This window comes from Labeo rohita, chromosome 13 (genome assembly GCF_022985175.1).
Source record: "Labeo rohita strain BAU-BD-2019 chromosome 13, IGBB_LRoh.1.0, whole genome shotgun sequence".
Lineage (NCBI taxonomy): Eukaryota > Metazoa > Chordata > Actinopteri > Cypriniformes > Cyprinidae > Labeo > Labeo rohita.
In genome coordinates this window covers 8,051,222-8,067,838 of record NC_066881.1, presented here as the reverse complement: position 1 = coordinate 8,067,838, position 16,617 = coordinate 8,051,222, and the positions used below count along the sequence as shown (strand labels likewise).

The window sequence follows — 16,617 nt, the reverse complement described above, 5'->3', positions numbered from 1 at the left end:
TTCTTGGTATAGAACAGCAGATACAAAAAGAGTTTATGTACGAGTATCTTGTAGATACACCCGTGTCTTTTTCTTTTTTTTTTTTTTTTTTGCAGTAGTGCAATGCTGAGAAATTTCATATATATATTATATACTTTGTCCATAGTCCATGCAGAGTTACTTCTCTACATTGATGCCATGCCAACGTCGCTGCCAAGAGACAACCAGCTGACAGGTCTCCACTCTTGCTACGCATGAGGGGGGCAGACAGACGTGACGTACGTTTTTTTTGCACGTCACAACCCCCTCTTCGCGGCAACAAGCACCTGATCGTGTAACCGCACCGCCACTCCAAAAACACGATGACAGCAAAAGAAAGGGACATGAGGACTGAAGATCCTATGCAGTTTACATGCAGTTCCTTTGGACAGCCGGGAGGAGGAAGGGGAGGGGGACTTAACGTTTTACAGATAAATTAAACAGAAAAAGGCAAATTATTTATAGAAGAGAGAGGATCTGTACAAGGCCTTCATTTCGCCGTCATCATCTGTACAAATTCTGCAAAGACAAAGAACGTGTTAGCCTGTTTCCAAAAAGTGTTCTGGCCAGCCCCGCCCACAATGGAATCTTTTTGATACAAAAAAAAAAATAAAATAAAAAAAAAATCCCTGATTGAATTCTGATTGGCTGTGATTGCTTGTGTCTATTGAGGACTCACCTTCGTAGTTAACCTGTCCGTCTCCGTCAATGTCTGCTTCTCTGATCATCTCGTCAACCTCTTCGTCGGTCAACTTTTCCCCAAGGTTTGTCATGACGTGACGCAGTTCAGCTGCGCTGATGTACCCGTTCCCATCCTAAAGCACAGGATATTCAGGTCAGCGACTGCACGTGTTGCACTAGCGTCTTATTCTGGAACAGGACGAGCTTTACCTTATCAAAGACACGGAATGCTTCTCTGATCTCCTCCTCGCTGTCTGTGTCCTTCATCTTCCTCGCCATCATGGTCAGGAACTCTGGGAAGTCTATCGTCCCATTTCCTATGCACAAAACGGATGCATTTAGACAAGCCCCAACTTTTACCACTCAACACTCAGGACGTGGATGTCCTTACCATCAGCGTCCACTTCATTGATCATGTCTTGCAGCTCAGCCTCCGTCGGGTTCTGTCCGAGAGAGCGCATGACAGTACCCAGCTCTTTAGTTGTGATGGTGCCATCACCGTCCTTGTCAAAGAGTGAGAAAGCCTCTTTGAATTCTGCAGATAAAGGAAACAGGACCTTGTATTAACAGAATCTCCCATAGATAAACACTGAACACAAAAGACGCACAGAGGAACCAGTGGGGCCAGTTCCAAAGAAGGGATGCCCTTCTTTACACATTCACTTCCAAAACATACACTTTCAGATATTAATGCAAAAGCAGCATTTAAAGTCAACATGAAAGATATTGACCTTGTTTACATTAACAAATGCACCTGCTCTTCATGAACGATTCATCAGGTGTCGTAGCTTTTAGACGTCATAAAACCATCAGGCTTTGTTCTGGTAAATAAGGGCCACTTTCACAATCAAACCAAGTACTAATAACTAACAACATCCTGACATCTATTTGCTTTGACTGATTCTCATGCTGCACTCATAAAAATGTCTAATTTTTAAAGCAAAACATGTTGCAAATCAATTTGCATCATGACACAGACACAAACAGCAGTTTGCCAATTCTCAATGAACATTACAGTGCAAAAAAAAAAAAAAAACTCTGTATGTGCCTGCACTGCCACAACTGTCTGTAATTATCTGTTTATTACGCAAGCCACACACAGGAAGAACATGTGTGACACCCAAACTAGAACAAGCTTGAATAACTAGACTGTGGGGAGGAAAAAAAAAAAAAAAAAAAAAAAAAAGTCCCAGACATCCTCTAAAGACAAATGTGACATCTCTATGTAAAAACAGCACTAGCTGCTACAATGGGCTGTCTTCGCAATGAAACCTTACACGGCTTCTATGCAAACCATCAACTCCGAAGCACGTTTCTATGGAGATCCAGCACTGTGACCTCACTGTGTTCCTATGGAGACCTGCTGAACCATATGGTGATTCAATGCTGTGACTCCATTGAGCTGATATAGGATCTAGACTGTATGGAAACACTGCCGTGACCTCACACGATCTCCGGGGAAACACACTTCAGTGACTAGGTCTCGATGGATAAACCACCATGACCTCACTGTCGCTATGGCGACCGACCACAATGACCTAAATGGTTTTGCAGCGTCTCTGTTTGAGGTTCTAAACTGTAATCGCACAACCATGATTAACACATTAATCAAAAAACAAACAGTGTGTCCTAAATGTAAGAGGTTTTCACATCCATTTTCTTTCTAAGAGTTTAGATTAAATGTGCAGGATGGGCTTTCAAGTACGTAACACCAGAAACAAACTCTAACTTGCCTAAAATTACAATTCTAGCTCATATTAGATATATAGAGAAAAGTGCATCCACAAATGCATGAAGAAGAAAAAAAAAAAAAAAAAAACACTTGGCGACAATAAGCCTGGAAATGTGTTATAATGGGAGCAAGAACATCATGTCCCACCCACTGAACCTGTACAAGTCCATCAAGATACTAGAACCTGCAATATCAGGTCATAAATGACTCAAAATGAAACAGCGACTGGTGAAACAGTAACTTCACATCAAGCCATTGAGATGTTCAGTCCAACAGGGGACACACCCTTGTTCCTCAGTGCCTGCAGTTACTAACTCTCTCCAACAGAAGAGGGTGTGTTCATCGAAAACTACAACTAGCCCCGGGAATTACTCATTCACTGAAGTCTTAAACACCGGCGTTACACGCTTGCCACCACAACAACCTGTCCATTCATTCGGGGAATGCGTCGCGATCGAGTCTCAAGGCTCGCCATAAAAGGAAGCAAGATAAATCCACGGAGAGAGGGGGGGGGGCAGAGAAGAGGGGAAAACCACGGGAATCCACACCACCGGCCACGTGCCAGTGGACAGGAGAGGGGGGATGTCTTACCGGCAATCTGCTCTTCTGTCAACTGGTCAGCCTGCAAAGGAGAAAAAGAGAAGACGTACATTGAAAACACGGATGGCAGTGCATCTAATCATTTACAAATCAGCCACTGGCAAACTTTTATGGAAGCGCCAATATTTTTAATATTGGTCGCAACACGTCTGGTGGTTTAAAACATAGACATCATAAACGGTCTGATTTATTTCTATTAAATGAATAAATCATCCCAATATTAGATGCTAGGCAGAATAACAGCCTTAGTCACTATTCACTTTCATTAAATGAGGAAAAAAGCAGTGAAAGCAAAAGTCGACTCAGACTGTCAGTCTGTCAGAAATGATCAAGTCAATTAGTCGTATGAGTTTGTAACAACGTGAAAGTCGATAAATGGCAATTTTCATTTTGAGATGAGAGCTATCCCTGCAGAAGGTGGTGCAGTCCGTTCTCCACGGCTGGTAAAAGTCTTTATACTGCTTTATTCATAAAGAGAACATTGAATAACAAGACCACAGATGTCCAATGCTTTCCATATGAGTGTTTGATAAGGAGCACATATTCAAACACGAGCTCTTGCAAGAGAAATGCGCCATATTTGCAGTTGACGCGCCTGTGAAACTGTATTCGCTGTCAGGGAAGCTTTTCCAAGCTGTTGCTTTAAATTATTTCATGTTACAGCAAGAAATGAATATAAAACTTATGTTAACACATTAAGTTAAATGTCTGGGCATATACAAATCCCCAAAGTTGAAGACTGCCTGCTTTTAAACCATGTCACTCCCATACGTTAAGAGAAAATTACATACAGCCATTCAATATCAATGAACTGTACTGTGTGCCGACTGTAACGCGTATTATGTTAGAAATCCTGATTATAATACCTGCATTTTGCACCAGATAAACAGTGACGTTAAAATAAAACAGTTTTTACTCACCATCGCGTTGTTTTAACAGATGTATCTCCACACAGAACAACAGTCCGCAGCTGGCAAACAAACAGGATGCAATCATACAGGGCTTGACGCGCCTTTAATGGTCGCTTATAAACTCCTCCCCCTGCTTTCGCTCCATCCGCGAACACACTTCCTTCCTTATCAGAAACGGTCATCAAAAATGTCACTATTGTGATGCGTTAGCATGCGGTAAAGAGTGCCGTGGGTTTTACACGGTAGCGACGGGTTCAAATCGCGAAGATGTGCCATATGCAGCGAGGTGAAGATTGTTTGAGTGGAACTAACTAACCGGCGGACGCTTACATTCTGCTAAAGTGTGATGCGTCAATCGCAGTACTGTACGTTATGGCCAGGAAAGGCGGCTTCTGATTGGCTCGCTCGTACCCGCAATGCGTCACTCGCTAAGATCCGAGTAGAGCTGCATTCCCGGCTAGACTCACTCACTACACATCAGGGTCAGAAATTAACCAGGGCTTGTGGCAGGGATGCCATGGAAAGTGACAAATTTAATCAACTATTTACAATATTAGGGGTTGTGTAACATTTTATATATGTATTATTATTATTATCATCATCTTGACATTTATTATGGGGTTGAAGTACTGAACATAAATAGTTATGATGTTCTGAAAACTGATTCTTAAATATGGCCCATTAATAATAAAAAAGTTCATTTTTGACACTGAAACAAATGATGAATTTGGAAATTGTGTTGTAAATAATCATTAAATAATCTAAGATGCATTTGAAGCTTTTTTTGAGTTTGATGACGGCACCAAAGCAACCGAGTTGAATAAATGATGATTAAAACTGAGCAAATGATTTACTATCATTATGAGTCATGCAGGAAGCAACAATGGCACCACATATTCAGGATTGAGTACCAAGTATAATAAATTATTAATCAAACCATTAAACACTTAGGCCCACCACTGATCTGTATATTGTGTAACTTATATAAACAAATACAGCATGTATAGACAAAATTGTGTGTAATATTATACCTTTAATGTAATCAGTGAAATAAAACAAATGCTTGAACTGATCCTGCTTTGTTAAAAGGATTTGAACATTAGTTATGGAGCGCAATCCACTTAATTTCTTCATCAGATTGATTTGGCAAGGTTGGCCCGCTGCAAGCTTTGCAGAAAGCCTGCCTACAATGTTTTATATATGGCATGGAGAATAAAGCATTTAGAAGCATTGGCAATTAAAAGCCCCCATGACGATTCAGATCCCATTAATACTATATATAAATCAACTCAAGTAGAATAAAATTCAGCTTGATTGCAATTAAACGAATGGTTATGGAGATATAAAGCAATCTCTCATTGTATTAGATCCGTGGCTTCTCGTAACAGGTTATGCACATGTGACTGACGGTGACTGATGTGTGTATGCTTTCGGCAAGTTGCGCGCATGCAATCGAGTGTAACATCAGCTGAGACAGGCTCATCTAGCGATATGTCAGATGTGGCATAAGGAGCAGCAGGTTTGTGGGCACACGTGCAGTAGACGCTAGGCCTGCTTGTGCTCACTGAATGCATGGGAGTATCTGATGGCCTGCTTCTCTATGCTTGGCTGCCTGGCTCTCTCTCTCCCACTGGCCACCTGTCTCTGGACCAAACCCAGTGAAGCTGCAGGTGGGAGAGAGTGGAAACTCTGGGGTCAGTTTGAGAGTAATGCAACAGGCTCCTTAACCAGCCCTCATAGCAAAACATGAGGTTTTTGTCCATACATTGAAAGTCACTTTCATTGACTTTATTTGCATAGACAAAAATAGTTGAAACATTCTTCAAAATATCCGCTTTTGTGCTTTGCAGAAGAGAGTCATACATGAGTTTAGAAATAACTTGCTGCTTAAGTGCAGTGTCAAAGAAACACTAGCAAGTCATGACTGTTTCCTGAAAACATAGGAACTTTGTCACACATTATCATTCAAAACAGGCTGGTTAGAACTGGTCTTACTGACATCAAGCAGGTTGTGGAGTGATAACTTAATTTGAGATGAAATTATTATTGCTGTAAATAACAAACGTCGCATCTGAGAAATGTTAAACTATTGTTCTCTGTTATTTTGTTGTATTTTGCGGGCTCCCTTACGAGCAAGGATGCACACGTGCATTCTTCAGAAACACTATTTTAGTTCTCTTAAAGGGTTCATGACATGAAAAACCAAATTTCCCTTGATCTTTTGACATAGAAGAGGTCTTTGTATGCTTAATACATCTTGCAAGTTTCATAACATAAAATGTCCCCCATTATCATTTATGTAATAACCCTCAGAAAACAGCTCGTTTGGATCTGAGGTGCAGGGTGATGTCACTCGTTTGTATAAACACTGTCTCCAGAGCAAGACATCAACGAATAGTCATCTTCTCACCATAACCCCTCCCACTTGCATTCAGACGCTGAAAAATTACAATAACTACTTGTCTACACTGGATACTGTATAGAGATTCACTTTCTGACACAGTCCATGTGCTTGAGTATGTCGTCAATAGGACAAATGGAGTGAAAGAACGTTCGCTTTGACGTGTTTAATTTAAACAGCTTGTTCGCATCTTTGTACAGATATCAGAAGGATCCCAGCAGAGCAAGCATCCCGAATTTTGTCAGAGGATTATTCGGAGGATTTTGTTTTGTAAATGAGGCACAGTGCCATAGAAAGTTCATCATTTTTTTAAAGGGGTCATCAGATGCCCATTTTCCACAAGTTGATTTAATTCGTTAGGGTCTTAATGAGAAGTCTATAACATACTTTGGTTAAAATTACATTGTTAAAATCAGCTCTGCAGACATCAACCCTGTTGCATGTTCCTAAATTCTAATGAGCTCTGCTCACCCCGCCCCCTCTCTTCTGTGGGGTGATGAGCCATTCTGTTTACTTTAGCCGCATTTAGCTGCGAAACTTGCTAACTAGCACATTATTAAGAAAGGCCATTTGCAAAGATGCATAAAAAAACCTTTATACTCACTTCTTCTGTAGGTGAAGCTAGATCACGAAATGATTTGCACAAACATAGACGCATTTATGTAGACCACCGGGCGCATTTCCTTCAAAAACCAAAGTTACGTTAATCCTCTGCATCTTCAGCGGCTCAGATGTTGGGAGTAAATGACAACTGCTATGTTCATTATTACCAGTGTTGGGAAGGTTACTTTGGAAATGTAATAGGTTACAGATTACAAGTTACTTGATTTAAAATGTAGTAAGTAGTGCAACTTTTCAATTACTTTATTAAAGTAATGTAACTTATTACTTTTAATTACTTTTTGATTACTTTTCTACATTTCTAATATTTTCAACTGTTAATCATTTTGAAACATTTAAACCAGGCAGAGTTAACCTTACAGTAGCACTCAACACTGATTACTGTCACTTGAATTAAGATTATAATAAGTTACATACATCTTTATTTTGCGATAACAACTGGCTGAATGTACATTATCTAACTTATTACACAGCTGCTTGATAGATTATTTAGATGTTTCGTGTCAAAATACTTAGACACAAAACACTGATCTGAGCTGAAATATTTGAAAGCAAAGCTTTCATGAAGAAACGGCAAGTTCAAACTAGACATTTTAGGGACACAGTGCAGTCATACCAGTTTTCTTACACAACATTTCACCACATACATCATTAAGTAGTAGTACTAGTTTGTTAGTTATCTTATAATCCATTAAAATGTACAAAAAATGGCAGCAACAATAGAGCAAGTCCACGATACCAGGATGACAGAATTAAGAAATTGTACACATAATATTGAATTAAGCTTTAATATTTTATTAGCTAACCAAATGCAAAGCTTCCACCAAGAAAAAAATAACGAGCATATAGCACTGACTTAAGTCGCCCCGAAAGAGTCTGAGCTGTGTAATCATTTAATTTAAAGCACAGCCACCACAAATTCAGACTTTTTTTTTACTTATATTTTTGGGCTTTTTATGCCTTTTATTGTGATAGGACAGTAGAGAGATGACAGGAAAGAGCTGGGAGGAGAGAGGGGAGCGGGATCGGCAAAGGACCTCGAGACGGGAATCAAACTCCGGTCACCGTGAACGCAGTTGCGTTATATGTCAGAACATAAATAACATCATAACAAGAAATAGTTTAATAGCTATGATACTGGGTTTGAAATCAAATGTTTGCATAGTTATGACAGAAAACACTAGCATCTAACAATGCCTTGGAAAAAACAATCTTAAAAAATAAAGTTTATCCATAAACCCAAATAGGAAATAAAACAGTTATTGAATAAGCATGTCCTATTCTGTGTCCTAAACTCCTGAAACATTGGTGTCTCATTTTAGAGCAGTCAATGCAATTTAAAAGAAGTGTATTTAAATCTGTAAGTGGGGGTGGGTGTGTGAAAAAATTCAGATGTAATCCCCTTTGTAATCACTGGCATTTTTCAAAAGTAACTGTAATTTAATTACATATTTTTTTCTCAGTAACTGTAACTAATTACAATTACATTTATTTTGTAATTATATTACGTAATTCAATGGAACTTGACTAAGTACGCTTTTTAGAAATGCACCTCCGGTTTGAAACAAACCTAAGTGTACTTAAATTAAGACATAATTTTCATTTTTAGATTAACTATCCCTAAACTGACCACAGTGTGTTCCCAGATTGCTTAATTAACATGAAATTGTTGATTCATAAATAGATTCACACACAAACAGGAAGCTTTCAATCCGCACCCAGCCATATGCATAAACACACACTGACACGCACACACACACACACACAAGCGCACCATTTAGCGATCCTTATAAGTAACTGCTTCAGTGTCCACTTGGCACTTGCCACCGTCTCTGCTGCCTAATCCCCAACACAGTGGCGTCTATTCATTCAAATCTGCTTTTCTACACCAGGATTGCAACTCATACAGAAGATTATGCAACAAAGAAAGGAGAAACATCATACAAGGCCTTGCTATATTAATCACAAGGAGGAGATAAGCTGGATTCAGAATGAGCATGAATGCATGGTCTTGGAGAAGAAGAAACAAACATATTTTGAACAATGGCTAAATGTTAACATGTTCGAAAGCTTTTTGTATATTATAGCTTTGAACAAGATCCTCTTGTTTAATAATATCTTTTTTATTGTTAGCAGTTCCTTACCTCCTCCAATACCCTGGGGCTTTGTTTCAAGTTAGATAAAGACATATTTCTTATTTCCATAGCAAACGACTACATATTCTAGAATAATGTTATTAAACTGGTCCTGCCTTCTGATTGGTTAATACAGAATTCCAACCTTGCTAAAAATCGTTATTTTTATCTTAATGTTTTATTATGTATGTAACCTTTTCAGTCATTCGTGCCATGACTTTTGTTATTTATAAATGTTAAAGTTCTGTTTCTGGATGTTGATTGGTCAGTACAGAATTCCATTCCATCAGTCACCATAGTGACCAAATATTGACCTTAAATAGCGAATGGTTTTACAAATAAAGATTCAATAAAAATGTTAAGTTAAGTTATGAATGCTGACAGCAGATATTTTCTTTCATATTGTGACGTACATCCAAGAGAAACTGATTATTGAAAAAGGCAGGATGGAATTATGGAATTTGGTTTAACCAGTTATTGATTGGATTGAGCCACATCTGAATGCGAGCTTGCAGTCGATTGTACGAAACGGGGCAAAGTTTAACCAGACTAAATGATTAGAGAAGTCTGGTCACCAACAACACTCATTTAGAAAATAGAAGTGAAAATGTATGCTACTTTAGTCATAGCTAAAGGAGATTTCTGCAGCAACACCCATTGTCTGTGACTACAAGATTAAATGATAAATGAAAATATCATTAGAGTCATATGCTTTTGAAGGCAATATTGTCTTGAAGGCGCCAATTGTGGGAGTTAAGAATTTCAAACTCGGGCTATTTTGAGTTATTGTGGCAGTATGTGGTGAACATGTTTGAACGTAAACCTGCATGACGTGTTTGCCCTACAATAGTTTCGGGTAGTGCTTGAGCGGTGGTACCATACGTGGGCTGGAGTGTGAAGGCAAGGCGTTTATGTACAATATATACTTCTCTAAATGTGTTGTTCTCTTGAAATGACTCATTCTTCCATGTTTTTTCAAGCCCATTTATCCACTTGCCGTTTGGCTCTTCTCTTGTGAAGCATGCAGAAATGTGCCACTTTAAGGAGAGGAGGCCTTATCTGCCATAGAACATTCCAGATCTTTACTAGAGTTCTCATACCTTGAGCATTTCTTGGCAAGTCAAGGCAAGTCTACACAGGAACAGGCGCTCGAAAGACATCACAGAATGCTTCTTTACAGGACGTACACTGCGGATTTCTCCTCTTAAGGGCAAATGTTGAGAACTGCGAGGTTTGTTCACTGCAGGAGTCTTCATCAAAGGGCTTGTGGGAGTGGATACTGAGGCCAGAGCAGGTGTCTGGGTGTAGATGTCCTCCTGTGTAACTGGAGGTTGTGTTGTCTTTAATTTATGAAGCCTGACAATGCTGGAGGGGATAGAGTTGGTTTTCAGGGGTGTATGAGGATGTTAAGCTCTACAAGAAAGTGCAGTGGTGGTATCAGATGCAAGAATACCATCTTAAAAACACAAAGGACAAAAAACAAGGTATTATGGCCACAATTTTTCTCATGACAACTTACAATAACTAAATTAAAACTAGGGAATGAATTAGTACAATGTAGCCACTTATTAAGCTCTTACAAGCTACTTGTTACAAGAATGTACAGTGGGTTTTTCATATGGTAATACCATGATACAAAATGATTAAAATATTGATGTAGCATGGCATTTACAGTTGAGGTCAAAAGTTTACATACACCTTGTAGAATCTGCAAAATGTTAATTATTTTACCAAAATAAGAGGGATCATACAAAATGCATGTTATTTTTTATTTAGTACTGACCTGAACAAGATATTTCATAAAAGATGTTTGCATATAGTCCACAAGAAAAATTAATAGTTGAATTTATAAAGAGTTTATATATACTTGACTCTTAATACTGTGTTGTTAACTGAATGATCCACAGCTGTGTTTTTTTGTTTAGTGATAGTTGTTCATGAGTCCCTTGTTTGTCCTGAACAGTTAAACTGCCCGCTGTTCGTCAGAAAAATCCTTTAAGTCCTACAAATTCTTTGTTTTTTTCAGCATTTTTGTGTATTTTGTGTATATTATGCAACTATTACAGAAGGTTCAAATGCTTACTGATGCTTCAGAAGGAAACACAAATGCATTAAGTTCTTTTGAATAAAACCTTTTGAATTTGAAGATTACTTATTTTAACTTCTGGATACATGTAAGTATCTTCTCTAGCTTCTGAAAGGCAGTACTAAATGGAAAAAAATATTATATTTTGGCAAAATAAGAAAAATGTACACGCCTTCATTCTGTTCAAAAGTTTACACCCCGCCCCCGGCTCTTAGTGCATTGTGTTTCCTTCTGGAGCATCAGTGAGCGTTTGAACCTTCTGTAATAGCTGCATATGAGTCCCTCAGTTGTCCTCAGTGTGAAAAGATGGATCTCAAAATCAGTCATTGTTGGAAATGGTTCAAATACACAAAAATGCTGAAAAACCGAAGAATTTTCAAGGGACTCATGAACAACTATCACTAAAAAAACAGCTGTGGATCATTCAGGTAAAAACACAGTAGGAATCAAGCTTATGTAAACTTTTGAACGCGGTCGTTTTTATAATTCAACTATTATTTTCTCTTGTGGACTATATGTAAACATCTTTTATGTGAAATATCTTCATTAGGTCAGTACTAAATAAAAAATAACATGCATTTGGTATGATCCCTCTTATTATGGTAAAATAATTAACATTTTGCAGATTCTGCAAGATGTATGTAAACTTGTGACCTCAACTGTATATACTACTCCAAGAAAACCATGGCACTATACAAAGTCTCAAAAATATAGAGCCCTATAATGATATGCAGGGGATAAAAACATGATATTGTGACCATGAACAAAGAATTTGTTCCCATGATTTATTTGTCTCCTTGTTTTAGGTCTCCGCCTTTTTCCTGAATACAGAAGTGTCACCCAACTGGAACGGTGCTTTCTTTACATTTCCGGGTTCTGGTGTTTCTAGTCAAATTAACTTATTTTCCGAGCCAATAATATAAACCTATGAAAAGAAGTTTAAAAAGCACATAGCGCCATCACTTTTCAGTGTCACAATGACTTCTAACATGAAGATGTCATGAAGTAACGCTTAGCTGCACTGAAAACAGACAAGCACGCATTTATACAGATTAGACGAATTAGTACAACGTGGTCTCTTACTTAGCTCTTACAAGAATGTGCACTGATGATATCAGGTATTATGGTATTTTTGATTTGTACCATATAAATGATTAAAATATTCTTGTAATATAGTGTTTATGTACTATTCCAAGAATACTATGATATAGGCCTAATGTCTCAAAAATACGGAGCCCAACTCATTTTAATGCAGGGGACAAAAACATGTTCATGAATTAAGAATTTGTTCTTTTGACTAATTAAATTGTTTCCTCGGTTTAGGCACATTGTGGACACATTGTACTAATTTGTTCCCTCTTTTTACTTAAATCATGGCCACGACTTACAGTAAATAAATTAAAATGAGAGAACAAATTAGTACAGTGTAGCCTTGATTTAACTAAAGTAAGGCAATGAATTACTAAAACATGGCCATTGTTTAGCTCTTACAAGCTGCAAATTTAGCTCTTATAAGACACTGGTGGTACCAGACGGTAAAAGCATGGTATTTTGATTTGTACCATGGTACTAAATGATTAAAATATCCATGTAGCATGGTACAATTTCTCAATGTCCTGCTCACTTGATGTCTATAGAAAAAACAAGACATTGTGTCCATGAATTAAGAATTCTTTCCCATGCCTTATTAAATTGTTCATCTGTGACCCCGGACCGCAAAACCAGTCTTAAGTCACTGGAGTATATTTGTAGCAATAGCCAAAAATACATTGTATGGGTCAAAAGTATTGATTTTTCTTTTATGGCAAAAACCATTAGGAAATTAAGTAAAGATCATGTTCCATGAAGATATTTTGTAAAATTCCTACAGTAAATATATGAAAACTTATTTTTGATTAGTAATATACATTGTTAAGAACTTTATTTGGACAACTTTAAAGGCAATTTCCTCAATATTTAGATTTTTTTACACCATCAGATTCCAGGTATTGTCCTATCCTAACAACGCTTATTTATTCAGCTTTCAGATGATGCATAAATCTCAATTTTGAAAAATTGACCCTTATGACTGGTTTTGTGATCCAGGGTCACATTTGTTTTAGGTACATCTTTCTCAGGGAATGAATAGTACAGTCATGATTGAAGTAAAATAAGGGAAAGAATTACATCAACGTGGCTTGGTATTTTTATTTACAGTGGTATTTATGCATTATAATTCTTCTTGTAGTTTAAACAGTGGACCATAGTGCTAGCAACACCAAGGTCATGGGTTCGATTCCCAGGAAAAACAAGAACTGATGTGTACCTTTAGTGCAATATAAGTAGTTTTGTATAAAAGCAACTGCCAAATGCATTAATGTTACCGGTAATTTAAAATGATAGAACAAATGAGTACAACGTAACCAGGATTTAACATTTGCTCTGGAACTAATTATTACAACGAAGTCGTGGGAAATTAATTCTTAGTTTGTGTCCACAATATCTATTTATTTTCCCATGCTGTGCTTTGTACAAAAACACATACTTTTTTAAATCAATACTTTATGTCAGAGTTGTGAGAGTCTATTAATACCATTAAGCACTTGTGCATCCAGTAGCAATGTGGGCCGTTTAAAACAGCATAAGTACTTTCACCCTCGAGTTCGGTAAAGATTTACAGCCAGATGTTGTTGCATTCATGCAGTTTCTTAACTGCTCTGTTACACTTAGATTGAAAAGCTGTACTCAGCATTACTCAGAGCCCAACTGTGGATTAAACGGTTGGCAAAAAAACAAGTTGAGGGCTTGCAGAAATGACGTAAAGGGAAGATAAGGCTGGAGCATGAAAGAGCTTAGTTGACATCCCAAACTTTATAGTTTTATGGCTGGGAGATAAACGCTTACAAAGTGCAGAGTCCAATAGCAAGACCATAAGGGCAGCCAATAGCTCTTTCTGTTAAGAGTTTACTGCTTCAATGTGGCAAACGCTCCAGATTCGAGCATCACTTTTGATCCCCAGGTGATTTAACTTCATGCCATTAAACTATGTCACTACAAACAGAACAACAGAGAATGGGTGTCAACAAGACATATTGAATCTTATCTGAATGGCAAAAAGGCTTGTGTATAGAAGCCGATTGTTTCGAAGTAACCTGAAAAGCTGGAACAGAGTGGCATTCGTCCACCCAGGTTACACCTCTCAAGTTATGCAGTACAATGACATACTTGTAAAAAAATACCTCTCCTCTGAGGAAAGTGAGAATCTCATTTTATTTTGAGGGTCTCAGAGACACCAAGATTGTATTAATGGCTCAAATATCATACTTGACATTGAAGAACCAGATAGAAAACTCATTTCAAACTACCTCTATGGAAACACACTCCTTTTGTTTGTGATCTCAGAGACATTAAATATAAAAGATAAATAACTGCAATTGATTTGAAGTTAACTGAATTACAGCTCTTCACTGGCACTGATGGCTCCATGAAGAATCTTTAACATCCATGAATCATTTCCACTGCACAAAAGTTTCTTCAGACTATTAAAATACTCTTTTTTTTCAAAGAACGGCTTGAACTGAAAGTTTCTGTTCTAAGAGTGTATGCTATGAACACTTTTATGAAAAGTACATGTCTGCTTTGTGACACAAAAGAACTGTACTATGCATTAACACTCATTCATTGCTAAAGCCAGAATAAGGGTGTTACCTGAAGAAATAGGCCACAGGCCGTTTTTAAACGGACAAAGAAACAAGATTTATAGAGGAAAATGACAGCAAAGAGATGTAGTAGGTGAGGGGCTGATGGGGAAAAACCACTGAACGGTTTATGACAACAATTAGTGTGGGAAAGGCTGGGAAGGGAGAGCGATAAGGATGATTGAGAGAAGTGTTGGGGTTTAAAGGGAGGGACACAGGAAAGTGTGCGTGCGGCTGCTGCCCTGCCCTTGACCCCCTCTCCCTGTGTGGGCCTTCCTCTGCAGTGCAGGGCTGCAAACAACTCTGATGATCTCATCTTGCAGGCGCCAACACACACACACACTCTGCGTAGAGAAGGAGAAGTGCAGGTGTCTGCCTGGTGCCTCTTGTGATTGACTGCCTGCTTTTCATATCACAGAAAGACGCTGCTGCCACCAAGGGGTGAAAAGCACATGGTACACTTTCACAACACTAATATGTAACCATTTATTCTGTAAATAAAACATGCAACTATTTACAGTGTGGACAAAACATCTGAGACCTTCGACCACGTATTTAAAATATAATTTATTCCAAAGCGGAATTTTCAGTGATAATGTCAATTACTTCAGTCTTCAGTGTCACATGAATCGTCAAAATCATTCTAATATGCTGCTTTGCTGCTCAAGGTTTAAAACAGTTGTGCTGCTTAAATTTTTTTTGTGGAAGCCCTGATATACTTAGGATTCTTTGATGAATAGAAAAATATGTAAATGTCCTTACTGTCACTTTTTATCAATTAAATGCATCCTTGAAGGATGAAAAGTATTAATTCACCTCAAGAATAAAATTTTCCTGATAATTTACTCGCCCCATGTCATTCAAGATGTTTGTCTTTCTTCCTTCAGTTGAAAAGAAACTAAGGTTTTTAAGGTAAACATTCAAGGATTTTTCTCCATATAGTGGACTTCAATGGTTGAAGGTCCAAAGTGCAGTTTCAATGCAGCTCGAAAGGGCTCTACACGATAGTGTTGTCACGATACCAAAATATGACTCCGATATAATACCTGACTAAAATATCACAATACTACTACTGAACTGATACTATGAAAAAAACAGAACAACAGGAAAAGTAATTGAATAATAGATGATTGTTGTTGTTCTGTATATATATATATATATATATATATATACACTAATAAAATAATAATTAATCACATGCCAGTGCCACTACACAGGATTATGGTGAACATGTACCGAGCCTACAGGTATGTAGAGATCTCTGCTGTATTGGTAAATTAGCTTTAAGGATAAAGCCACATCTTATTTCATAATAATAATTGTATTTCACAACAACAATTTATATCATGACATAGTATTTTTTTGCTATTTTGTCTTTGTTATTAATAAGAAGAAGACACAAATTAAATAGAGGGCCCTATGAAATCTGTTTATTTATTTTTTTTCTCAAATTCAGTTTTGTTTGTAAATCTCTGTTTTCCATTAATTTTCTGGATTCTATTTTAATCGTTTCATTACATTTTAATAATCAAAAGCATGTCTAATGAATTTATTTTAAAATATTCATTTATTATAGGCTTTTTTTTTTTCTCAGAAACACTGTGATTTACAACTTTCTGGCATTTTTTTTTTTTCTGCTAAATATTCCTTAAACATTGTTTTAATAATATTTGTATTATTATTAGTAGTACTACCTTTACATTAAGTAATATATTAATATATTTCTGGCTGTCAAATTAAACCAAACTTTTATTT

The 16,617-nt window shown here is 37.4% G+C and overlaps 1 protein-coding gene across 1 annotated transcript; it reads right to left on the bottom strand.

The window, feature by feature from the left end:
- Positions 1–67: 67 nt before the first annotated feature.
- Positions 68–4,107, bottom strand: calm2a (calmodulin 2a (phosphorylase kinase, delta)). Its single transcript, XM_051126071.1, has 6 exons — positions 3,952–4,107; positions 3,023–3,053; positions 1,091–1,234; positions 910–1,016; positions 698–833; positions 68–537 (listed from the first exon to the last, which is right to left on the bottom strand). Exons 1-6 carry the CDS (start codon positions 3,952–3,954, stop codon positions 509–511), a joined length of 450 nt encoding a protein of 149 aa, XP_050982028.1. The 5' UTR covers positions 3,955–4,107; the 3' UTR covers positions 68–508.
- Between the last annotated feature and the right edge of the window lie 12,510 nt (positions 4,108–16,617).

What these genes read in the sequence shown, in the direction of transcription:
- calm2a (XM_051126071.1), bottom strand. An exon ending in CAATGAAGTGGACGCTGATG is followed by an intron (nt 1,017 to 1,090) that starts GTAAGGACATCC and finishes TTTTGTGCATAG; the next exon opens with GAAATGGGACGATAGACTTC. An exon ending in CGGACAGGTTAACTACGAAG is followed by an intron (nt 538 to 697) that starts GTGAGTCCTCAA and finishes TTGTCTTTGCAG; the next exon opens with AATTTGTACAGATGATGACG.